General features: G+C 42.3%; 1 protein-coding gene across 5 annotated transcripts in view; it reads left to right on the plus strand.

The window, feature by feature from the left end:
- LOC127053391 (VPS10 domain-containing receptor SorCS1-like) overlaps nucleotides 1-25,303 on the plus strand; it is a 481,836-nt gene that overhangs the window by 298,709 nt on the left and 157,824 nt on the right. For all 5 annotated transcript variants that reach the window (XR_007775021.1, XR_007775022.1, XM_050957982.1 and 2 more), the window contains one exon: nucleotides 21,537-21,601. Coding sequence is in view for 3 of the 5 variants with exons in the window: in XM_050957982.1 (XP_050813939.1) it covers nucleotides 21,537-21,601 (65 nt within the window). In the remaining 2 variants the exon portion in view is untranslated. The remainder of the gene's footprint in view (nucleotides 1-21,536; nucleotides 21,602-25,303) is intronic.

Genomic DNA, 25,303 nt, shown 5'->3' on the forward strand with positions numbered 1-25,303 from the left:
TGGCTTTTCTTTATTTGCAAATGTGTATCTGGCTGGTAGAGTTCTAATGTGTATTTGGCTGGAAGTATTTTAAATTGTATTTCTGCTGGAGGAGGCTTTTTCTCCAGTTTCTATAAGCTGACAGACCCTGTAACTTTTACCATCTAAATTACAGAGACACTTTTTACTTTTTCTTTCTTTTTATTAAAAGTTTTGCTTTTAAGACCTGTCTGATTTTTTCCCCTTGTTGAGGCTCAAGGGAATTGAGTCTGTACTTAACAGGGAAGGAGAAGGGAGGGGAGAAGGGTGGAATCCCTTTGTTTTAGATTCACGGAGCTTGAATCTGTCTATCTCTCCAGGAGCCCAGGGAGGGAACACCTGGAGGGGAAGAGAAGGGAGGGGAACAAACCTGATTTCTCTGTGTTGTGATTCAAGAAGTTTGAATCACAGTAATCTTCCAGGGTAACCCAGGGAGGGAAAGCCTAGGAGAGGCACTGGTGAGGGAAAGAGTTTATTTTCCTTGTGTTAAGATCCAGGGGGTCTGGGTCTTGGGGGTCCCCAGGGAAGGTTTTGGGGGGACCAGAGTGTATCAGACACTCCAAGTCCTGATTGGTGGCAGCTATCAGATCTAAGCTGGTAATTGAGCTTAGAGGAATTCATGCTGGTACCCCAACTTTTGGACTCTAAGGTTCAGATTGGGGAAAGATACCATGACACCCACTCCACCCCTTCCTGCCCCCTCCCCTGAGCCTGTCATGCTCTTGCTCCTCCCTCTCCCCCCCAGAGCCTCCTGCACACCACAAAACAGCTGATCGGGAAGTGCAGGGAGGGAGAGGGAGGCGCTGATCGGCGGGGCTGCCCATGGGCAGGAGGCTCTGGGAGCTGGGTAGGGGAGCTGATGGGAGGCTACTGACATATTACTGTGGCTCTTTGGCAATGTTCACTGGTAAATTCTGGTTCTATCTCAGGCTCAGGTTGGCCACCCCTGCCCTAATTTAACAGGTCAGTACCTCTCTTTGGTACTAGTATAGTCCTCCTTGCCATAGTGTCTGTTCATCTCACAGTCTTCATGTACTGAATATCTTTAATGGATGTTTCAGCTGAGGCTTTAGAATTAGCTTATTACAGAGACAGCAGCCATCCTCAAGGGTCATATCTGGATCTGGGGCCAAACTTGCCTAACATTTGAGATTGTTCAGCTCCTGTTGTTTTGTTCGCTGCAGTTTCAAAACAGAGCCTTTTCAGTTGTATCCATCGTTGCTTTATACATCAGTATTGATACACTAATATTTTAATATCATTTTGACAGCAGGCAGGTCTCTCTGCAGTGCATACCCGAAATAATGCACTGTTATTGCACTGACACTAAAGTGCATGTCACTAAATATCTCCTCACCTTCAGGCGACAAGCAATTAGTGTAACGCAAACCTGCGTGAAAAGGAAAGCATGAGCACATTGGACTGAGCACAATAAGTTGTGCTGGCCTGTTTTTCAGCACAGATGGTACTAAAGGCCAAATTCAGAGGTAGTTCTAAGTTATTGTATGGAGGCTGGACCCTGCTCTCAATTACAATCCTATACAACTGAAGTCACTCCCATCAGTTTCAGATGGAGGTAGTAGTTTAACTGAGAGCAGAATCTCTGGGATCTGGTTTACATCTTGAATCTGGCCCTTAGAAGATGATTCTTTGTGGGATAGTGTAGCAGGATGCTGGTGCAAAAGCATCTAATTAGCCCTGCCCAGTCATTTCCAATCAGGGGAAGCAGATTGGGGTTGATGGAAAAGGCCTGATGCCTGCCTGACTATTGGCAACACCTGCTGGCCTGACAAGCCAAGGTTATAAAGGCTGGGAGGAAGCCAGAAGGCAGGGGGGCAGCCAGGGAGAGAAGTCAGTCAGTCAGTGAGGGAACTGGAGGTCTCCTAGCGAAAGGCTGGCTCTGCCTGGAAAAGAAGAGAGTAATCCTTTAAAACTTGTATATAGATGGACACTTGTGGTGGGACGAAGTTAAGTTAATAAAGACACTAGCGTTGCATAACCCTGAAGCCTCTCTGAGCCTTACTGGGGAGGCCAAGCGGGCCCCAGGAAGAGGGGCGGGTCATGAACCCTGTTACAGGTAGATACATTAATAAATAGTATAGCAACTGAATTGGGTCAGCAAAAATAGGACCCTTCTTTTATCCTCGGATTAGAGGTGATCTCACGCCATTTTGAACATTTGAAGGGTGTTTGGGTCCACTGTTTTGGTTCGAATCACAGTAGAAGTAAAGGACATGGGCCAAAATTTAGATCCAGATCCATATTTGAATTTTTTCAACACATCTCTAAAGTTTAGATCCAGGATTTTGGTTTGAACCTGTCTCTATTCCAAACCTTTCTCTTTCCCTTTAACCTGGACTTTGCTGAAACTCTTGCAATCTGGAAATTTTTTGCCCATTTTTTAAAAGAGTTGTTCACTCATCTCTGCCCTTCTGGTTTCCAGACAGGACCGGAAGCTTCCACGATATCATAAGAACATTTTTTCCCATGTTTCCCATGGTATTTCTGGCCTGACAAAAGCAGAAAGAGCTGAGAACCTTGTAAGAAAGCATGTTTTTTGAGCTGTCCAGCTATATTGCTTGAATGAGCATCCACACTCTTGAATGCTTATTATCCATACTAAAACCCAAGTGTTTTGAAGTCTGCCTGTCATTAGGCACAAGAGGGATTTATCATATATTGAACTGATGGACACCAGCAATGAGAATAATGATGATAATGATTAATGTTCCTTTCCACAGAGATAAACCCTTGAAGTCCTCTGAGGGTCTAGCAAAAAAGAGAAGTAAAACCAGGAATTTCAAAAGCACTGCAAAGCAAAGAATAACAAATACGATTAAAAACTGCTCCAATCACCTGCCAGTCTTCCCACAAACACAAACTAAACAAGAAATCAAAAGCTGTTAGTTTCACCTAGAATGGGATGACTTTGATATATTTTGGTCATTGATGCATGTTAAACTGCGATTCTGCTTTCTGGGAAACTAACACAGTTATAGAAAGGGGAGTTAGATTTTATCCTGGCTCGTGCATTCTAACGAGAATTGCTCACTAATTTCCATTGAATGGCCAAAGTCTACCGCCAGAGTTCTGCATCCCCACTAGAAAAAAACTGGGATTACGGACAACAGTATATGACAACACTGAACTTGATTCTCCATTGGCCTGCTTTCTGATTCAATCATTTCTGCCAGTGCAAAACTCTGCTGAATCAGTTTAGTGTAAATGACTCCACAAGGAGAAAGGCAACAGAGAATCAAGGCCATGGGGTTTTGCACATGTGTAACCCAGAACCAGTTATGTGGAATCTTTATTGTTGGTGCTGACGTGCAAACCAGAAAAAACCCAGCTTGACTCTCAGATCCCAGTCTGTGTTTATGGGGCTGACAACTAGTGAGAACCTATCTTTAATTTTAAATTATTTTAAACTGAGCAGATATGATCTGGAAATCACTGAGACATGATCAGCTCAAAACCCATGATGCTACTTTTACAATTGCTCTTCAAAGCAGACGTGCACTTTGAGAGATAACATTTCAGAGTTTCTTCAACAGAGAAAATATTGAGTGAGATCCTCACCCTACTCTAGCCCCTTTATACTGGGCAAAAGGGCTCGAGCAATGCAAGGCAGCCTTAAAAGCACTGGTTCAGGTTGAAGGAGGATTCCCTTTGAGCAGGAACCACAGAAGACTGTGGTAAGCCTGTGTTCCGAGGATCCCATTGCAGCCCGGGGGTAGGAGGTGCTGGGAGTGGGAGGAACATGTCAGGGGTGGAGCCACATCACACAGTGCTACAGAGATTGTGGAGCATCCTGGGGAGATGGTGTAATTCAGACTGGTCCTCTGGGGATGGTAAATTACTCCGGATCTCTCCACCCCCTGGAATGGTCTAGGATCAGGAGGCCACAAAAGTGGCTTAAAGCCACCAGGCTGGGCTGTGAGGCAAAGCATTGAGTTTAACCCTGGGCCCTCTCATAGTTGCATTTAGATACACCATGCATTTATGTTTTATTTGACAGGAAAGAAACTTTCAGGAGGCTTTACAGGCTTTTAAAACACACTCTATTGCTGATCAGATCAAAGCTAAAATTCCTAATTGCTCACTATTATATTTTAATTGCCATATGACCCTGCCATGGCCCTCACATAAATAGTCCTGGGGCACTTTAAGTCTTATGAATTAATTCACCGGGGGCTGCTAATGCTCCCATAGAAAAAAATCTGACTGTAAATGTTACCAGAGAAACCACTGCCATCTTTCCCGCTGCCTTTTTTATATACGTTTGCAAGATAATTTTCTTTTTCTTATTTTTGGCTGCTACGTGAAAGTCCCCAGAGGAATTTAAACCACAGAAAAACAACATTAAAGTAATCTGCTAACACCTCCTGCAAAACTTTGAGAAAACATTCTATTTAGAGAGAATTCAGCTGCTTGTAGATCATATGAACTCTGTATTTCTGTGTTGACTCCCTTCTAATGAAAGAGGGATTTCCATAAAAACAGAATCTTTGATTCTTCAGGGCTTATCGTTCCCCCTGTTTTCCCCTTCACCTGCACCTAAAAGTCATTCTCTGACATCCAGACTGGTTGCTGTGGAAAAGATTATGATGCTACCTCAGGGTGGGAGATATCAGGTGTGGGGTATGCAGATGAACTCAAACCTTTACAAAAAACAGAGGCCTGGGGGAAAAAGAGGGATGAGATTGACACTTCCCTCTGTCATAAGGGTGTTTTGAGGAAAACTTCATTAATAAGTGTGATGTGCTCTAACTTCGGTGATGTGCTAAGAACTGACATCTCCCATGATCACCACAGCCTGATGCAGTCCCTCAACAAGAGGGGAGAAAGTAGTGCATCAGAGAGCCCAGCCCATTGAATGGGAGCATAACACACCCAAGTACAACTACCAGGAGGCACTGCAGCGCCATTTTGTATCAAAATATTGCAGTTTTTGCATGAAGTATTTCCATTTTCAACATTTTGCTGAAAAGCCATCAGGGTCAGGACTAGTTCCTCAGAGCAATGCTGCATTGGCAGTTTTCTGGAGAGAGGTGCAATATTTACTGACGTGGTATCAAGGAGAAAGAAGTCTTGAAACCATGGTTGGTACAGCTGGGCAAATGCTTCATTAAAATGTTTGGGAACATTAGTTCGAATAACCAGCCTGGACATTTGTGACTTTTTGTAGACATTTTCTGCACACATTCACAGAAGTGTGGTTTTGTTGGTAAGAATGTTCGCAGAAAGTGAAAGTTGCACAAATACAAATGTGAGTGGGATTGGTGTAATGTATCTGCAGCGGCCATCTTGAAATCACCTTGGAGTCCCTCTTCCTGTTTATAAAAGTTTTAATCATCCAATCAGGGAGCAACAACAATACCTTGTTACTCGGACAGCCAATTACACCCCACCCATAATAGCAAACAGGTGATGACCTATACAAATAACAAACTGTAAGGCTAAAATATGTATGTATAAATTGCTCATTGAAGGATACATTTTGATACTTTATGTGAATAAGGTTAATACCTTACACCACAAGTAGTTCCATCAAAGTCAATGTGTTGGAGTAGCATAATTAGAGAGAACTGGAAAGGTAAAACAAAATCATGAAAATATTATTTATTTATTTTTTTGGAAAAAAAATCAATTAAGTTTAATCATAATCTAACCCTGAATACTTTTGAGTGACTTATTAAATTGCACAAATCAAAAGGCTGTAAGCAATTAGCACACAGAGGGGAGAAAGATCTCAATTTGCCAATTATTTGTGCCCAGATAAAACCATTAGCTTTATCAGTGTTAGTCGTGTTTATTATTTGTATTATCTAGCACCTAGGGACCCCAGTCATGAACCAAGACACTACTGTACTGGTTGCTGTACAAACAGAAGAAAAGACAGTTCCTGCCCCAAAGAGAATATGGTTAATTATATGTTTATTGTTCACTTTCATCAGAGTAATGCTGCAATGGCAGTTTCTGGAGAGAGCTGTAATAGTTACTGACGTTGTATCAAGGGGAAAGAAGGCATGAAACCATGGCAGGGTGCAACACAGTGAAGGAAACAGTCACTGCTTCAAGGAGATTAGACTTAATTAGAAAGAAAATAAATTCAAACAATTAATCTGCTGGATGGACATGACTGTCGTATCTCCAAGCAGATTGAATATCCCCTTTTTGGTAATTTATACACGTCGTCTAACATTGTCCTACAATACCATCCTGCTTATTTTTATACAACATCCTTAGCACTATGGGATGGAGCTAGATGAAGACACCCTTAGACTTTGGAGGAGGGGTTCCAAATCTGACTCCAGATCCATATTTGAAATTTTACAAATATCCCCTATCTTTAGAATAGATCCAGAGTTTACTTGAATTCTGGGTGTTTGAAATCCAGATCCATTTTTTAAAACTGCAGCTCGAGCTCATCTCTAGTTAAGACATATTGTCATCCAATGTTTCACAGAAAGAGTCAGTCATGGGTGAGGGGAGAAGGAAAGTAATCACAAATTGGGGTTCTCTAACAGGAAAAGTGACTCTTTCAATTGGATGGTGCAGAGGTGGCAGATAGTTTCATATAGGTAATACAGCACCAGAGTGATAGAACCCCCCTCATAAGGAGAGCCCCAGTGAGGGGCTGAGTGGAGTAGAAGGAGACTGTAAGAGGAGAAGTCAACAGAAAAACAAGTGGACATAGGTGGGGGAAGGCGGAGAGTCCGTGGAGAGTTTTGACAATAAAAGGACTTTTTAACTGGATTTTGAGACGGATTAGAAGCCAAAACAGGTGATGGTGGATTGATGTGGTCCTGCTTTTTGCAGCGAGGGAATAATATAACCATAATCTGATGAACTCCCTGTCATCTGGAGGAGAATCCTATGTATCAATTAGTTTTGAAATGGACCCTGGTTTGACTCCAATTTGACTGCTGCATATAGCTGCAACTTTACCCAGATTATGAGAAAGAGAGACCAGCAGATAGATAGAGGGTGAGAGAGTTGTGTTTATATGAATGTATGAATAGGGAGAGGGGGAGAGAGACAGACTGAGAGGTGAGTGGGTGGGTGGATGGAGGATGGGGTGTGTTTGGGATGATGGAAAACTTATCTCTTCTTGGGAAAAAGCAAATGGGGATCATCTTTAAAAGTACGTTTCTTACGTGAGTTATTTCAGAAGGAAAGAAACTGCAAATTATTTTAAAAGCCAGGATTCTGTTCACTGAAGAAGCCTCTGGAGGAGCTGAAAAGCAGCATCAAAAACCTGCTAACAGCTTTTAAAAATTCTATTGTACCCAAGCAGTCGGAGCTCGTCTGGCAAACCGTTCCAGTGGCTCCTGTCAGCTTTTTGCCTGGGTGAAATCAGATGGGCTGAGTCAATTTGAATAGTGTCGTGTCCAGGTTATTTCCAAAAGCTGCTGGGCGTCGCCAAACAAAACCTTTCAGTCACTATGGGGCAACTGCTGGAGGCTGATGCAGAGGATGTCAATCAAAGTGCAGCACAACAGTGTGTCCAGAAAATCATCTGCTTGATGTGACTTAAAAGCCACAACGGATGAGCTGAGCTGTACAGAAAATTTAATTAAAAAGAGACACATTTAATAACTTAGACATAAAGCAAACATGCACATGCCAGATGAAGGCTCGTGGGGCACTGAATGAAATCACTGGCTAGTGGTTTTCTAAGGCGACCGACATGTGTTTGTTCCCAAGTGGATTTTGGATTTGGAAGAAAATCATTTGAAAGGTCAGAGTCCTGAGACAAAAGCTGTTGTCCTGCTGCTGATAGTTTCAGGCAGGCCCAGTCTCCAGGTCCTCGGTCTGGCAGACTCAGGACATGAACCCAGGTCTCTTGAGTGGGTCCAGTGCACTAATCACTGGATCCCACTGAATCCCCAATAGCTGCATGAAGCCTGTCTTTGGCAGGAGCTAAGTCAAGATGCTTCAGAGCATCAGTCACCTAGTGTTGCCCCTACTTTTGCCGTATTCTAACGTGGGCAGGGAACTTCGGGAGCCCAGCTGACGACTGGGTTGGCCCTGAAGTAACGCTTGCAATGGTATCCTCAGCTGGGTCGTTGCATGTGTTCTTCTTATTCATGTAACTGACCCTTCTCGGAGTCGGACCCTCCATGTTAGAAGTGGTGAGGTGAGGGACAGGGAGGAGAGTCATACTCTATTTGTGGGTAATCCTTGTACCTGGTGTGGAGGGTACTTTACTCTACCCGTACCAGCGGATTCATCTCAAGGGGAGGCTTGCAGTGATACTGGCTAAATGAGGGCAGAATCCTATTCATTCCAGTTCATGCCTATATCCTGGACTGGAGCTAATGGGATTCACACAACAACAGAAATATGCATACATATTTAGGTAGGATACAGAAGCTTGATGTTAGGGCAATTCAGCAGAAGAGCAGAGTGTTGCTAGCCAGGGCCCAAGAATGTGCTTATCTTCTACAGGTATTTGAGTAAGAAGCTAATTTGCCTTCACACACATGCATGGGGTAAACCTCCATAGCTGTATTTCATTAAATGGGGCCATTAGCTACACAGCTAACTTGGCTGTGAACTTTACTGTCTGGATACACCCAGCCCTTTTCCAGGCTTGAGCCTCTGGTGCTAGATTAGAGCAGCCCAGGGGTTGCTGTCACTTATGCCAGATGCAAATGTCCCCAAAGGGGAAGGATCAAGATGGTTCAGGGACATCCCAGCCATGCACCTTTTTCCTCTGGAATCACCCTCCACAATCTGTAGTTCCCTCTGGATGTTTGCACCAGCTTCCTGGCCAGAGGATCTAGCTCAGTATGTGATCATGTATCATAGTCAATTTAATCATAAGGGTCTCAGAAAATAAGTTGTCTTCTCCACTCATCTGTTATTCGTGGTGTAACAGGGTGGCTTGCCGCTTAATGGTTGGAGGGCCTGAGACTAGCCAACCCTGATAACTAAAGAAGGAATATCTGTATGAAAGTAGCTGAAAGCAGCAGGTGCTTCAGAAGCGTGAGGAGATGTAGCTGTCTTGAAGAAACAGCTGTAAGTTAGGCCCATGCAGTGACTTTGAACAGTGAATGGTGACCCGGCTCTGAAAAAGAGGGCTGGAAATCCCCCAATTAAGAGGTGTGGGTTGGGGCCTGGAATGTCACTGTGTCCTTGAGGACTGAAATGAATTGGACCTCAGGTGGAAAATGTTTTAATTTCCTTTGGATTGTGCTGAGATCACTCTGCAAAAGGGGAAGACAGAGGCAGGGTGCTGCAGAGTAAACTCTCGCATGAGCATCCAGTAACGTTCAAATATGGGACTGTAGAGGCGCGGGACTCACCCCTGCGGCACCCCCTGCTGGCCGTCCAGGGAATTAGCTCTTTCCCAGCCTCCAGAGCGCCCTCTGCAGGCTGGTGTCTCGCTGCTGCTTGGCCCCCGTGTCCCTCCTGGACCCAGTGTCCCATTATCTGGGGTGCTACCCCTTGGCAGTAATCCCTTTGTCTCAGGATCTTCTCTCTCCAAGGAGCCCCCACCCACTATCCCCACCTCGCCTCAGTATAGGGCTACTGCCAGTCATTGTCTAGCCCCCGTGCCCTGGGGCAGACTGCAGTATCAGCCTACTCATCACTGGCAAGGTTGGGTTTGGACCTGCTGCCTTGGGCTACCCAGGGCTGCCCTCTGCAACCCCCAGTACCTGTTGGCCTTGTGCTAGGCCACAGCCTGGGGCTTTCCAGGCTGGAGCCTCCCCAGCTCCTTTGTCTTTCCCCAGCCCTGCTCCACTCAGGTCCCTCCCTCTCAGAAGCTGGAGGGAGTCTGTCTGTGCTCCTGCCTCAAAGCTTTTTTATAGGGCCAGCTGAGGACTGATTAGGGTGTGGCCACAGCTGAGGTAGCCTCCCAATCAGCCTAGTAGCTTTTCCCCTTCCACAGCCCTCTCCCAGGGCAGTCTTTAAACCCCTCAGGGCTGGAGCGGGTGACCACCCCACTACAGGGACCATCAGCACAGACCTCGGTCACCTGAGCTCCAGGGCTGTCTCCATTAGAAGACAGCAGTAGTAGACTGTTCTCCTCTGATAAGATGGCCAGTAGAAGGAACCCAACACATTGCCCCCTTGTGCTAGGCACTATACAAACCCATAGTAAGGAACTGTCCCTCCCTCGCAAGAGCTGACAGTTTCAATGGACAAGACAGACAAAGGAAAGGTAGGTATCTCTGTTTTTCACAGGGGGAGCTGAGCTAGAGTGACCGAGAACTAGATTTGCAAAAGAATTCATCACTGACAATTGGGGACATACATTCAAAGGAGTCACTTAAGAGCTAAAAGCAGTGGTGAGATTTTCAAAAGACCTCAGCATGTGAGGTGCCAGAATCTTGAAAATCTAGACATAGGTGTGACCATGGTAGCTGCACCCTTCTGAAAATCTGGCCTGGGTTGTGGGTGCTCAGCACTGAAAATATGGCCTTTTTTGTCTTGCCCAAGGTCCTTAGGTCAGAGCCTAAGATATCCTGAGTTCCTAGCCAGTGTCTGCATACAGCCATCTGAGTCTGATCTCATTTATGTCAGTGCCAATTAATGCCTTCCTGAAGTGATCTGAATCACATGAGTGTAATTGTGAAAAAGCAGATCTAGCTGAATGGTTGGGAGTGCAAATATGGAAGGCATAGTTTAGGCCAAGAGAGCTCAAGGGATTTTCTCAGTTATTTTACATACCTCTGTGAACACATTATATTTGACACAAAAGAGAATTTGTTTGAGAGAAAAAATAATAGAAAAAGAAGAGAAGCATAAGAACATAAGAATGGCCCTATTGGGTCAGACGAAGGGTCCATCTAGCCTAGTATCCTGTGTTCCGACTGTGGCCAGTGTCAGGTGTCCCAGAGGGAATGAACAGAACAGGTAATTGTCAAGTGATCCATCCTGTCACTCATTCCCAGCTTCTGACAAACAGAGGCTAGGGCTACCATTCCTGCCCAAACAAAAGCAAATAAAAGAATCCTTATAACAGGCTATAAAGAGGACAATTTTTTATCAATATTTTCATGTAAAATATATCCCTATATTTGAAAATGTTCCAATAAGCTGTATAAGATTCATGGCACTTCCACACTGTCCCCAAGCCGCCTGTGGTAAGAGTGTAAAGTTAGAGGAACCCAGACCAGCTGAGATTGTTGGGGTGGAAAGCACTGGCTGGACTGCTTCCCTTAGTTGTCAGAAGGATTGAACCTTGAAGCCAAAAAGTAGGCTTGGTCCTTGTAGCATAAGTCGATTCATTGTATTACTGCACTGCATTCAGAAGCATTAAACCCAGGGGATTTTCCCCCCTTTTAAATAGTTCTCAATAGAAGATGCCTGAGGCTCCTGGGTTCTACTTGTAACATGCGAAAAAGGGATGCAGTGAGTGAATGAATACAACCAGGAAATCATATAGATAAAGAGGACAGGGAACAAATCGTTCCCATTAGTGAGTGAGGGCCGAGCAGGAAGCACAACTCAAGGCTGTAGTAGAGAAAATCTATGGGGATGATTGTTAGGAGAAACGTTTTTTGGCCAGATTCACAGCTAGTGTAAATGGGGGTAGCTTACACCAACTGAGGAGGTGGCCCTCTGCTGCTAAGAAGAATTAGTAAGTAGAGCAAGCTGCCAAGGGAGGAGTTGGGGGATCCTCGTCACTGGAGATAGCCTAACCTTAACTGTGACTATGTCCATGCTATGAGCCAGGGGTGTGATTCCACTGCTTGCATACGCGTATTCACGCTAGCTCTGATCGAGTTGCTGTGAGTACAAATAGCAGTGTCACCATGGTAGCAGCAGCAGAGCTGTGACTCAGCTGAACCAAGTACAAACCTGCCTGAAACTGGTGAGTACGTACTTGGCATGGTGACACTGGGCCTTTGATGTCACTTGGCTATACTGCCAATACTCTCATTAAGCTAGCGTGAGTATGTGTAGATGGACAGGATTAACACCCCAGCTCTAATGTAGACATAGCCTTATGGCGCTATCTGTATAATATGGAGGGCAGCTTATGTTAACTTCCCCACAACCCTGAGACAAGGGGCATGGCAGGGCAGGGATATGGGTAGACTACCATTCCCTTCTACAATCCCCAGTTGGCTGGATGGTCATCCGAGTGATTCTTGCCAGGTGGCATGTTCCAGCTGCCCCCAGGCTGTTCGAATCTGTTCCTAGAGTTAGGGGCAGATAGAGAAATCAGGAAGTCTTTTAATGAATGGGGGTGGTTGCTGGAGGCTGATGGGAGTGGGAAGTGATCATAGCAGAGAATCTGGCCCATGTATTTTATTGTTAATGATCATTTTCTGCATCTTCGCAAAGTTGCACTCTCCAGCATTATTTCTAACGTTACCCACCATCCTTGCAAAGGGTTTTGGTTTAGTGGCTTCAGGACTAGCTGCCAGGATTCTTGGACTCTATTTCTGGCTTTGCCACATAATTACGGTGTGACCTTGGCCAAGTCAATTAGAGCCATTTACTCTTGTGTAATCAGTGGAGTCACTCTGGATTTACAACTTTACAGCTGAGAGCATAATTTGGCCCTTAACTGCTCTCTCCAACTCATTTTCCCAATTTGTAAAACAGGCATTGTGCAGTAATACCTAGATCCCTCAATGCAGTGTTGGGAAACTTACTTATCTGTTGTTTACAAGATGCTTTGAGAACCTGGCACAAAAGGGACTGTAATAAGTGCAAAGCATTACAATTCTTATTCAGAGATAGGATTTAAGGCACTGCAAGACCATCAGCGGCGGGGGGTGGGTGGGAATGGTAGTGTTTAGGGATCTACCTTCGTCATCTCTTGTTTGTTGTGCTTCTGGCCTTTAAAACAAAAACAAGCTCCTGCCATTGAGTAATTTGGAAGAAGCTGTCAACTTTTTTAACAAGAAGTGACAAGACATGCCCCGGAGGAGTGGGGGAGCTGGCTTAGCGTTTGTGAGATTTATGATAAGGGATTCACACAAGTGCTGAGGCTAAAAGAAGATAAATCCCCATGGACAAATACTCCCAATAATTGAATTACAAAGCCATTATCATGTGCTGAACAGAGCAACTTTATGACTCTGTTGTGACAGAATAAAGCTTGTTAGAATATTTATGCTCATAGGATGATTTCAGCGTAAGGCTCTGAAAAAACCAAGCATGCTTTTCCACCTGTCTGTTATGGCTAATTAGCCTTTCTGGGTAATGCAATGGATGAGGAGATGGAGAAGCATTAGAAATGGAAAATGAGGAACTGAAGGAATGTTGCATTGAGCCATCTCAAAATAAATATTACTAAGCACAGAGCCAGCCAAGGGACACATACTGACAGCTGCTGGAGTCTGATGACTGGAAAGGGGGACGGGGCAGGTATGCAGATGTTGTTTTCAAGCATCAAATTTGGATCTGGATTTTCCAAGCTGTCCATTTGCATATTCAGCTGCATTTTTACTGCTAGCTGTAGCTCTTCACCACATGAGGCCTGATCCAAAGGCCAATTGGCATCCATGTGAGTCTTCTCAGTGGCTGAAATCTTGGCCTGAAATAGTACAACTTCCATTGATTTCAAATGGTCCAAGATTTTACCCATTGACTTCAATGGACTTTGGGTCATGCCTTTGTTGCCTGAGCATTTTTAAAGAGAGGATGCTCTTGGGCTTAAAGTGCTGGATTCAGGAGAGCTTGGCTCAATTCCTGGCTCCGACACTGTCTGTCCTTGGGCAAGTCACTTAATCTCTGTAGATGAAATCTTGGTCCCACTAAAGTCAATGGCAAAACTCCCCATGGTTTCAATGGGGCAAGGATTTCACCGTCTGTGCCTCAGTTCCCCACCTGTAAAATGAGGATAACAGTAATTCCTTTGTCTCTCTTGCCTATTGAGATTGTAAGCTTTCCAAGGCACTAACTGTCTCTCACTAGGTACATCATGTCTAGTACCACACTGCCTTGATCTTGGTGAGAGCTTCTAGGGACTATTGGAACACACAAGTAATAATTAATCATTTACTTGCAAATTTTCTATCAACTGCCTGTGTTTTGGTGCAAATGTAGGGAAGAGTTGGTGAAATTTGCAAAATTTCAAGTTTAGTTTTTTAAATTAAAATGTCAATGATTTTTTTTTGAAGGGGGGGAAGTATTCCTTTCTTTCAACTGGTTACAAAGTTGGTTTAATGAAGAAGAAAAAAGAAGCATTTATTTTAAAAAATTTAATGAAAGGAAACTAGTTTCCACTTGCCAGTTCTTCTCTTCCTATGCCTCCCCCTCTCCCCCCCGCAGAAGAGTAATAGCTTTTCCTCCCATCTAAACCCCTTGTGACACACAAAAACACCAGAACATGTCTTTTCCAAGTGGAGAGAAAGACTCCATCCTTTTCTCCTGTTTCCAGACACATCTCCCTGACCAATGAGTTACTGACTCTGTACTGCATATTCCTCACCCCAGTGCTTACTTCTCAATGCAGCCCCTACTGTTGGTTCTGAGCCTAAATGGAGCCTTGAGAACTGGCATTTGGGAGACAGGTCATATGAAGAGGCCATGCCAGGGCAGGAAGGGGTTTGTGACAGAGTCAATGTAGAGCCTGTTAGGACCAAAGTCCTGATCCAGACTTACCTCTCAGTCAACAGAAATTTTGCTTCCTTTCCTGCTATGCATGGCATCCCTGAGAAAACATGTTGTGAACTAACCAGTTCCCAAGGTACTAATGACCAAACATGGTCAGAACCTCACTTTTATGCTTTATCTGATAGTTTGTCTGATTTATTTGGTATTTAGAATGGGAAAAAAACCAAGTGTTAACCAACATACACGCATCTAGGAGCCCACAGCCTTCTGGGCATGCTCAGTGGAAAGCATAAATGGTGACATTTTCAAACTTGGTTGCCTCAGCTTGGGCATTAAGGGCAATAATTTCATAAGCAGCCTCTGATTTTTGGGGGGCGCCTCAATTTCTTGATGCCCACCTTGAGGGTCCTGAAAGGAGCCTGACTTCCGGAAAGTGCTGCCTACTGAAAACTCCTGTTGACTCTGAAAATGAGATCCAGGGTGTCTTAAATTGGGGAACTGATCATGAAGGCATCCAAGACCAGAAGCTTCCTTTGAAAATGTTGGCCTCGATCCATATGTACATTTGAAAATGTTAGCCCAGCTCCCCATATTTGAAATTATTGATCAGCACTTGCGGCTCATAATGACCTTTGCTTAAAAACAATGTGTTTGAAATTACGAAATACCAGGTGTGGAGGTTTTGTATTACCCTAGTGATGGGGTCTCTCTGCAGCGGAGAAGCCAGACTCAGTCATTCATCTCATTTACTCCCAACAGCTATGAATTTTAGGCTTTTTCACGCTAGTAAAAGACCCTGCATGACATGGTCTTTACTGGATTTCCTGGAAGTGCACAGGGAGACAGGTTTTTAGAAACCCAGCAGTCAGAGTGATGGCACAGGCGTGGCGGGGACTGCAGAAACATGTGGTCAGATAACCTTTGCTGTTCAATGCAGCGTACCCAATTCTTTTGTTTGCCAGTGTCTCTTTCTGAAAAGGGGATCGCTTTTAGTCAGTTTCTGATCCTGCTTTCTACATATATAGTCTGCAGCCAAAACCATTGCTGGGCTGTAATTCCACGGCTCTCAGTCTAGGTTTTTGAAGCTGTCAAGCCCAGATGACTACACAACAGGCTTGGAGTTGATGAATATTTTAGGAAGCCGCTTTGTAACGGTAGGTTCGTGGTCTTACATATTTCATAACACAGCCATTTTCTGTAAAGGCAGCAGGGAACATTAGATTGTGGTCCCATTGGCATTTCCACTTTAGCTTATCCCCAAAAGTTTGTAATTTTTATATTTTGTGCTTTTGCTTTAAAATGCATCAAGGCAATTACACCAATTAAACATAAAAAGCTCTTTGGAAAAATATCATAGGTGCAGTTTGATAAGTGTGCTTATCAATACCAGGGGGACTGAAGTCCTGGGGGAGTTTGTGTGTTCAAGAAGGTCTGTGATTAAAAGGATGAATCACAATCAGCAGGGCGGGTTTTCACCAGGAAGTTAAAATGATAAGCCAAGGCAGAGAGAAAGTCAGCTGCGGACAATACAAGGCCGATGAAAGTATCAGCACTCAGGCTTTGAGAGCAGAGGGAATAGAGGGAAATTGGAAGATAAGGCAACGTGAGCCTAGTAGGCAAAATAGATTGATGACAGCCATCGCTGTCTAACACAGCTGATAATGGGGAGTTAGAAGTATTTGACTGACATTTGTTTTAGAGAACAATTTCCTACATTCCCACTCCGTAGGGACAAAGGTGGCAGGAGGTTGGATACTGCTCTGGAGCTCAGCCATTCCTATCTAGCTTCATGGCTTTCAGTTTATAACCTGCACGATGCTAAGCCCCTTGTCTTCAGATCCCCTAGTCAGTGAATATAATTCATGCCTCGAGTGGCAAAGGATTTTACAAAGGCAATTTCAATCTATGCCTACGTAGCTCTGCTCCGTCTATATTTGGGACAAATCTTGAGTAAAATTCTGCCCTGAGTCACACCTATGAAGTTGCACAGTGTTTCAGTTATCATGGAAGATGGCCTTTAAATTTTAGGGGTTTGTTGGAGCAGCATATTGATACACTGGTCTTAAGACACTTAAGACTTAGGTGCAAATCTTGGCTTAATTAGATTATAAATAAAAATGATTATCTTATCCAACAGTTGCTTGTTGTCCACTCAATCTAGATTATCTATCTTTGTTCAGATGCTTCAGAGGGAATGAACAGACCAGGGCAATTATCGGGTGATCCATCCCCGATTGTCTAGTCCTAGCATCTGGCAATTGGAGGTTTAGGATCACTCAGCTCAGAGCATGGGGTTGCATCCCTGAACATCTTGGCTAATAGCCATTGTTGGACCTATCCTCCATGAACTTATCTAATTCTTTTTTGAACCCAGTTATACTTCTGGCTTTCACAACATCCCCTGGCAATGAGTTCCAGGTTGACTGTGTGTTGTGTGAAAAAGTACTTCCTTTTCTTTGTTTTAAACCAGCTGCCTATTTATTACATTGGTTGATCCCTGGTTCTTGTGTTATGTGGAGTGGTAAATAACACTTCCTTATTCACTTTCTCCACACCATTCAGATTTTATAGCCTTCTATCGTTTCATCCCTCAGTCATCTCTTTTCTAAACTGAATAGGCCTATTCTTTCTTATCTGTCCTCATACAGAAGCTGTTCCATACCCCTAATCATTTTTGTTGCCCTTCTCTGTGCTTTTCTCTATTCTAATCTATAATTTTTGAGATGGGGCAATACGAACTTTACACAGTATTAGAGGTGTGATTGTGCCATGGATTTATATAGTAGCACTATGATGAAACCACCCACTTCCATATACACTTGAAGTCAGTGTAATAAATAACAGCAAAGGAATGATATCCCGGAGTAAATTTTTGGTCTGTTTAGTGAATGGACTCTGGTTTTCATATCCTTTGTCATTAAGAGCCAAATCTTCTTCTTGTTGAACAGAATTGTCAAATTCCGTTTGACAACATCCCAAAGTTGCAAGGTAGTTGGACATGGGAGGCAGAGGTTAACTGATTTATCCTTGGCAAAATAAGCCCTAAATCTCTTTTCTCTGATGGATGGTAACTGGAAGAAAGTGCCATTAAAAATGGCTGCACTTTTTTCTATAATCTGAGTAATCCTGAAGAAGAATTTATTAAAAATGAGTGTTGGAGGCCCAGGGGTCATTTATTCTTTGAGCAAAACATCTCATCGTAAAATTTCTTTTAAAAGTTTCATTATTAATAGCTCTAGGAAAGAGAGGTGTAACCAAATTATAATGTGAGGACAGGATGCAAATAAACCCTAGAGTAAGATCTTTCAAAAGTGAAAAGTGCTTCTGTAGCCCACTGAGTCTGTAGACTCTGAAGACGAGTTCTTTGTAAGCTCAAACGCTTGTTTCTCTCATCAGCAGATGTTGGGTTAATATAGGATATTCCCCACTTTGTCTCTCTCAAAAGTAGTTTGGTTTAAAGGCTGTCCAACATATATTCTGCTGCTCTGATCCATATAATTCAACAGATTTCCAGTAAGGATTTGCAGTCCCTTTCTACCATTATAATAATTAATCATTCTTTATTAATTTGGGTCATATTTTGCAGAAGTACCTTTATAAATGGTTAATAAATGATGACGATGATGATGCAAGTAGAGCTGAGTAAATATTGGAATTGTTTTGGTACATTGGCAATTTTGAAAATTTGGAGGTAGAAGGGGGAATTTGCTTCCTGTTGGACCGCAAATGAATATTTTCAATTTGTTTGCTGAATCAACAAATTGAAAAAGTGATCATTTTGGCTTAAATGAAACATTTTATTGAGGCAAAACATTTTGTTTTGATGTTGACCATTTTTTTAATGGTTTTGATTTAAAAACAATTTAAAATGAAACCAAATATTGCAAATTATGAATATTCAAAAAAATCTTGAAATGATCCTATTTTGGGTTGAATGTTTGTTTCATTTTGGTTTGGGGTGGTTTTTACCTTTTAAAAAAGTAAAATCTAGCTACATTTTGAAACAAAATGTATTAATTTCAGAACAAGAGATATTGACACATTTTGCTTCTAAAATATTGAAACAAAATGTTTCATCTTATTAAAAAAAAAAAGCAAAAAAGCAAGAGTTTTGGCTGCAATTATTCATTGAATTCACAAAGTGTTTGTCCATCCAAAATAGTGTTTTGGTGAATAAACTGTTCACCTGAAAAATTTAACCCGGTTCATTACAGACCCCTTTCTACACTAGCACATAAACCATTGCTTCTACCAGTGTAGCTTGACCGTTGCTGAAAAATAGAGGCCAAATGTTCTGGTGCAGAAAAAAGCAAAATAGCTCTGAGTCAGGAAAGAGGTTTTGAGCCACTCTGGAAATGTTTCACACTGTCCGGCAAAGAAAAAGAAGCTTCTTTAACTGATGAATTGCAATAGGATTCTTTAAGTGAAGCTAGAGATAATCAAAACAAATAGTCCCATTTTTGATAACATCTTTAAAATGGTTACTGCCAGTTACGTAGTTAATACTAGTGTTGATTAGGGGCTGGATCGAACTCGGATTGCAGTACAAGTGAGAGTTGAATTACAACCTCAGTTTTGATTGCCTGCAAATAATGAGGCATTGGACAGAATAGTATCTGACTTGTCCATCACTGGAAATGGATGTTCTTGCTTTAATCAAGTATTAACCCATAGTTCAGGCTACTGTCAAGAAAATGGTCCATCTTGGGGCAGGCAAATCCTTAATGGAGACACATGAGGATGGCCCATCTGCTCTCACTCTTGCCTCCGGGAAAGAGGTGATAAGTTCAAAACCAATAACAGGACTGTGCCCTCAGAATTTATGCTGATTTAGCAGTGCTATAATTCAGAGAGGATATCAAACTAATGACCCTTTGGTCTGTTCCAGGGTGTTCTCCAAACAGATGTTAACAATTAAAGAGGACTTTTTATCAAAGGTGTACTTTACTCCATAATCCCTTACGTGCAGCATGAAGTGCCTTACACTGATATTTCTTATCCAGTGAACAAACAAGCATTTTCATAGCCAGACTGCCATCTGGTTTATTAACTTAACATAGTTTTAATTAGATTTGAGCCAATGAAATGTCTGATGGGACACGAAATTTTCTTTTTATGTTTGTTAATTAGTGAGAGAATATTGGTCATTATGGATGTGAATTAAACTAATGTGCATGCAGAGTCTGATATAGAGGAAAGACTAGGATTCTACATAGAATCATAGAAATCTAATGCTGGAAGGGACCTCGAGTCATCAAGTGCAGCCCCTGCTCTGTGGCAGGACAAAGTATACCTAGACTATCCCTAACAGGTCCAACCTCTTTTTAAAGATCTCCAATGATGGCGATTGCACAACCTCCCTTGGAAGCCTGTTCCAGATATTAACTAACCTTATAGTTAGAAAGTTTTTCCTGCTCTCTAACCTAAATCTCCCTTGTTACAAATTAAGCCCTTTATTTCTTGTCCTACCTTCAGTGGATACGGAGAACAACTAGTCACCATCCTCTTTGTAATAGATCTTAATATATTTGAAGTCTGTTATTGGGTCCCCTCTCAGTCTTCTTTTCTCAAAATTAAACAAGTCCAGTTATTTTAACTTTTCCTCATAAGTCAGATTTTCTAAACTTTTTTATCGTTTTTGTTGCTCTTCTCTGGACTCTCCAATTTGTCCACAGCTTCCTAATATGTGGCACCTGGACAGGAGCTCCGCCAGCTGTTTTGGCACCCTAGGCGGCAGAAGGTCTCGCCCCCGAAATACCGCCAACGACCGGGGCGGCCGAAGATCCGGCCACTGTGGTCGCCGCCCTCCAAATGTTAGTGCCCTAGGAGATTGGACACAGTGCTTCAGCTGTGCTTACCAGCACTGAGGAGAGCGGGACACTTATCTCATATGTCTTATCTATGAGACTCCTGTTAGCACACCTCAGAATATTAACCTTTTTTGCAGCTGAATCACATTGTTGAGTTATATTCAATTTGTGATCCACTATAGCCATGAGATCCTTTTCAGCATCACTACCACCTAGCCAATTATTCCCCGTTCTGTAGGTGTGCATTTGATTTTCCTTCCTAAGTGAAGTACTTTGCACTGGTCTTTATTGAATTTCATATTGCTGAATTCAGACCAATGGTGTCATGGTGTCCCAGCATGGTGTCATCTTTAAATTCTATAAGCATACTCTCCACTCCATTATCCAAATCATAAATGAAAATATTGAATAGTAGCAGACCCAGGAATGATGCCTGCATGACCTTCCTAGATGTGCTGTCCAAGTTGAGAAACAAACTATTGGTAACTGCTTTCTGAATACAGTCTTACAGCCAATTGTGCATCCACCTTATAATAATTTCATCTAGTGCACATTTCCCCAGTTTGCTCATGAGAATGTGGGATTGTGTCAAAAGCCTTACTAAAATCAAGATATATCATATCTACTGCTTCCCCCCTATTCCCTAGGCCAATAACCCCGTCAAAGAAGAAAATTACATTGGTTTGGCTTGATTTGTTCTTGACAAATCCATGCTGGCTATTCCTTATAACTCCAGTATCCTCCAGGTGCCTACAAATTGATTTTTTACCAATCTCGTAACACATCTCATAATAGAGAAGCTTAATTTTAGCATTGAACATCAAGACATACCCCATCAATCAGAGCATGCCACACATTGAAACACACCCCAGAAATCAAAGCAAAGGACACATCAACATTCCCCACTCAGAAGCTAGTGGGGATGCAGTGTGAGGTAGAGTTAAGGCTGTTGGAGGGATGTTAACTCTGGTTTTATAGAAGATCAGCATGGCTAGAATTTCCAAGGCTTGTTATTTCAGGGAACACTAGTACGGTCTTTCAAAGTTCTTTAGCTTTTAGTTACTGATACAAATTTAATTCCACCTAAATGAGGTCTTCTACTGTGGAGTAAATGTAGTGGACAGCATATGCCTGGACTTTGTTCATTTTAATGCTTTAACTTCAGTCTATCCGTTGCAGGTCTGTGATGGGTTCCAGTAAAGAGCCAGACCTTGTGCACCTGGAGACGAAGACGGTGGATGGCCGTAAGTACATTAGTTTCCAGACTGTATTGTCATTATCAGCTCTGTTGTGCTCTGGGTTGGCCTGCCCTTCTGATCACAACATGCTAAAGTAGAGGAGATCTTACTCTTCTTCTCTGTTCAGTCTCTCATGGGCATGTAATAACCTTAGTCCCAGATTTGGACCTTAGCGTCCAAAATATGGGGGTTAGCATGAAAACCTCCAAGCTTAGTTACCAGCTTGGACCTGGTACCTGCTGCCACCACCCAAAAAATTAGAGTGTTTTGGGGCACTCTGGTCCCTCTGAAAAACCTTCCCTGGGGACCCTAAGACCCAAGTCCCTTGAGTCTCACAACAAAGGGAAATAATCCTTTTTCCCTTCCCCCCTCCAGATGCTCCTGGAGAGATACACAGACACAAGCTCTGTGAAACTACACAGAGTGACTCCCCCTCTCTGCTTCCAGTCCTGGAAACAAAAAGTACTTTCCTATTCCCCCAGAGGGAATGCAAAGTCAGGCTAGCAATCCAACACACAAATCTCCCCTTGATTTCTTCCTCCCACCAATTCCCTGGTGAGTACAGACTCAATTTCCCTGAAGTAAAGAAAAACTCCAACAGGTCTTAAAAGAAAGCTTTATATAAAAAGAAAGAAAAATAAGTACAAATGTTCTCTCTGTATATAGATGATACAACACAGGGTCAATTGCTTAAAAGAATATTGAATAAACAGCCTTATTCAAAAAGAATACAAATCAAAGCACTCCAGCACTTATATTCATGCAAATACCAAAGAAAAGAAAACCATAGAACTTACTATCTGATCTCTTTGTTCTTATACTTAGAAACAGAAGACTAGAAGGTAGAAAGTACTTCTCCAAAGCTCAGAGAAGGCAGGCAGACAGAAAACAAAGACCTTAGACACTCAAATCCCTCCACCCAAAGTTGAAAAAATCCGGTTTCCTGATTGGTCCTCTGGTCAGGTGCTTCAGGTGAAAGAGACATTAACCCTTAGCTATCTGTTTATGACAGGCAGGGTCTTAAAGCAGCTCCCTCAGTTCAAGGCAGAGCAGCAGCTCCTCCAGCTAGCTGAAAGGGTGGTATTAACAGGCTGTGGAAGAAGCTTACTTGCAGGATGGAGGATTCCCATGGGATGTGGAGCCTTTTAAGGCAGTCGGTAAAAGGATACTCTCTTCTCCAGTTTATCGCTACCTGCTCCTCCTTTGTGTTTACCCCTTCAACATTTCTTTGCTCTTGTGGCCAATATTCCTTCTGCTTACAACTCCAAACTCTTTTCTCAGGCTTTCCTTGTTGGACAGAAGTTTTCTCAGGTCCGCTGATACCTCTGCTGGTCTTTTCACCACTCCCCTGTTGCCTGCTGTTTAATCTTTCCGCTTTCCCGCTTCTGCAGGTTTTTTCCTGTGGCTTTTCTCCTGCAGCTTTCAATTGCCTCAGGCGGTTGTGTATCTCACAAAAGCCACTCGACTGTCCTGAATGTTCTCATTTTTAATTCCATGATGATTCTCCTGCAAATGTCAGCTTTGCTGCAATGTAAATAATAGATTTGCACCATTTGCAGGATTATTTATTTTTTTTGTTTTTATGACATAGTATATTAACTTCCGAAAAATCCCAGTGAGTCAAACTCTGTTCTCAATTACACAGCAAAGTCAATGGTGTTCTTCCAGATTTATGATGGCAGGATTTAGCCCAGAAACTGTCAGGGAGAGAACTGTCTCAAGACAATTTTTTTTTAACTTGCTTAGCATTATGGGTAAGAAATTATTCTTCAGAGGATGAATTTTAAAAGAGACCATTGGAATAGAAATTCTATATATTTTTAATTTCCTTTCCATTTAATAACACATTAGATTATTAAAACTGAAAGAACTTTAAATATCTCAGTGCTTTTTACCATTTGTGTCTTTTCTTTCCTTTTTTTTAACTTTCACATTTCCTGGACACAGAAAGGAGGCTGATCCGTCCTTTCTGCTCCTATGAAAGTACTAAATAGTAATAAAATATTCTACTATGACACCCTCTAATGGACTAGTTACACTGTTGAACTGTGTTTTGAACAGTTACTGTAGTAAGTGTTTATTAAAGGCTATTCTCTTGTAGTGACACTATAAGGTATAAGGTTTATTGATTTCATGGTATGCTCCATGGTCAAAACTCCAATTCCTCTTTTCTCCTCTTCTTTCTTCTTCTGGTCCAATTCTAGTTCTTGTGCCATAAGAAGAAGAATACTTTAGAAGAAAAGGCCTATATAAATGTAGAGACAAAAGTAATAAACATTATTTCCATTTTACAGATGGGGAAACTGGGGTACAGGTAGGTGAAGTGACTTGCTCAAAGTCACATGGTGAGTCATTACCATAATTGAGAATGGAACCCAGGTTGCTCAGCTGTCCGATTTTAGCCACTAGACAAACTTGCCTTCCCTGAAGATAATTTCCACCTCCCTGATTAGTGAGCAAACCTTTCTCCAATGGAGGGGAGTAGCATGTAACTGGAGCAGGGAAAGGGTTGTTAATAAGATGCTTTTTTTCAGGCTCAGAGTTACAATTTGTGAACTATTTCTCTAATCTTTTGCAAGGACCACATGTTTGGGAGCTAACCAAGGGTGAAAATTCAATAAAGGGATTTAATTTGAAAAGGTATCCCTATCGAAACAAAGTAGAAAAAAAATCACCCAGCAATTGAAACTCAGGATCTAAGCAAAAGCACCTGACCTCAGTGCAAATAACAAGATACTTTTATTCTTGCGCCTTGTATCTTTCCCAGCAGACGCTCAGCAGTATGTTAACCATGGCTTCAGATGAGAGAGGATAGAGATGTCACCGCAGTAAAGTATTAGAAAATCTGGCTGGTAGGGTTGTGAGAGCATTTATCATCATCTGACTTAGTCCTGGCCATTCCCAGCCAGAATACTAATAACTTTTTCCTGACTGTGTCTATGCCTTCTGATCATGGTCTGTCTTCATATATTTATTTATTGTTTTTCTATACGTAATGTTAAAAAATTTACAAGGAAAAAAGAACAGTCCCTCAGCTAGTATAAATCTATATAACTTCACTGATTTCAATGGAGCTATTCACAATTACACCAGCTGAGGATCTGGTCTTTCATGTCATACGTTAAATTGTACGATCAATGCTAGTGCTTGAACTGGAGTCCCCAAAAAGTGGCTGAGTATGTGATTAATTTGGTATGGGAGTTATATGGCACTTTGATTATTATACAGTGTTAACTGATGTGATTTAAGGTTTTAATACTCTTGGTTAATTTCTGTTAGAGTGCCAAGTGTAGTGGATTTTGATCTCCAGTATAAAATCCAAGTACATAGAAAGTGATGTTTATATTTAGTGGTTTTTCTTAAAGTCCAATCTGGGCCAGATTCTAAGTAAGAGCCAAATGGCAATTGTTGTGTTTTCAGTTGGAAGGAATTCATCTGAGCCTTATGTTACATTTCCATTCATATGACTTTGTGTCCTTAGGGTTCCAGTTTGAGTTTGGAATAAATTCAGAAACTCATTGACCAAAAAAAGTCAGCAGAAGCTACAGATTTTTTGCCTGGTTTCAGGTCAATGCTGTAGAGAAACAGTTAATTTCATGTAGATCTGAACAACACCATATTATAAACCTAGTCCCAGATTTGGACCTTAGTGTCCAAAATATGGGGGTTAGCATGAAAACCTCCAAGCTTAGTTACCAGCTTGGACCT

This window comes from Gopherus flavomarginatus, chromosome 6, assembly GCF_025201925.1.
Source record: "Gopherus flavomarginatus isolate rGopFla2 chromosome 6, rGopFla2.mat.asm, whole genome shotgun sequence".
Taxonomy (NCBI): Eukaryota; Metazoa; Chordata; order Testudines; family Testudinidae; genus Gopherus; species Gopherus flavomarginatus.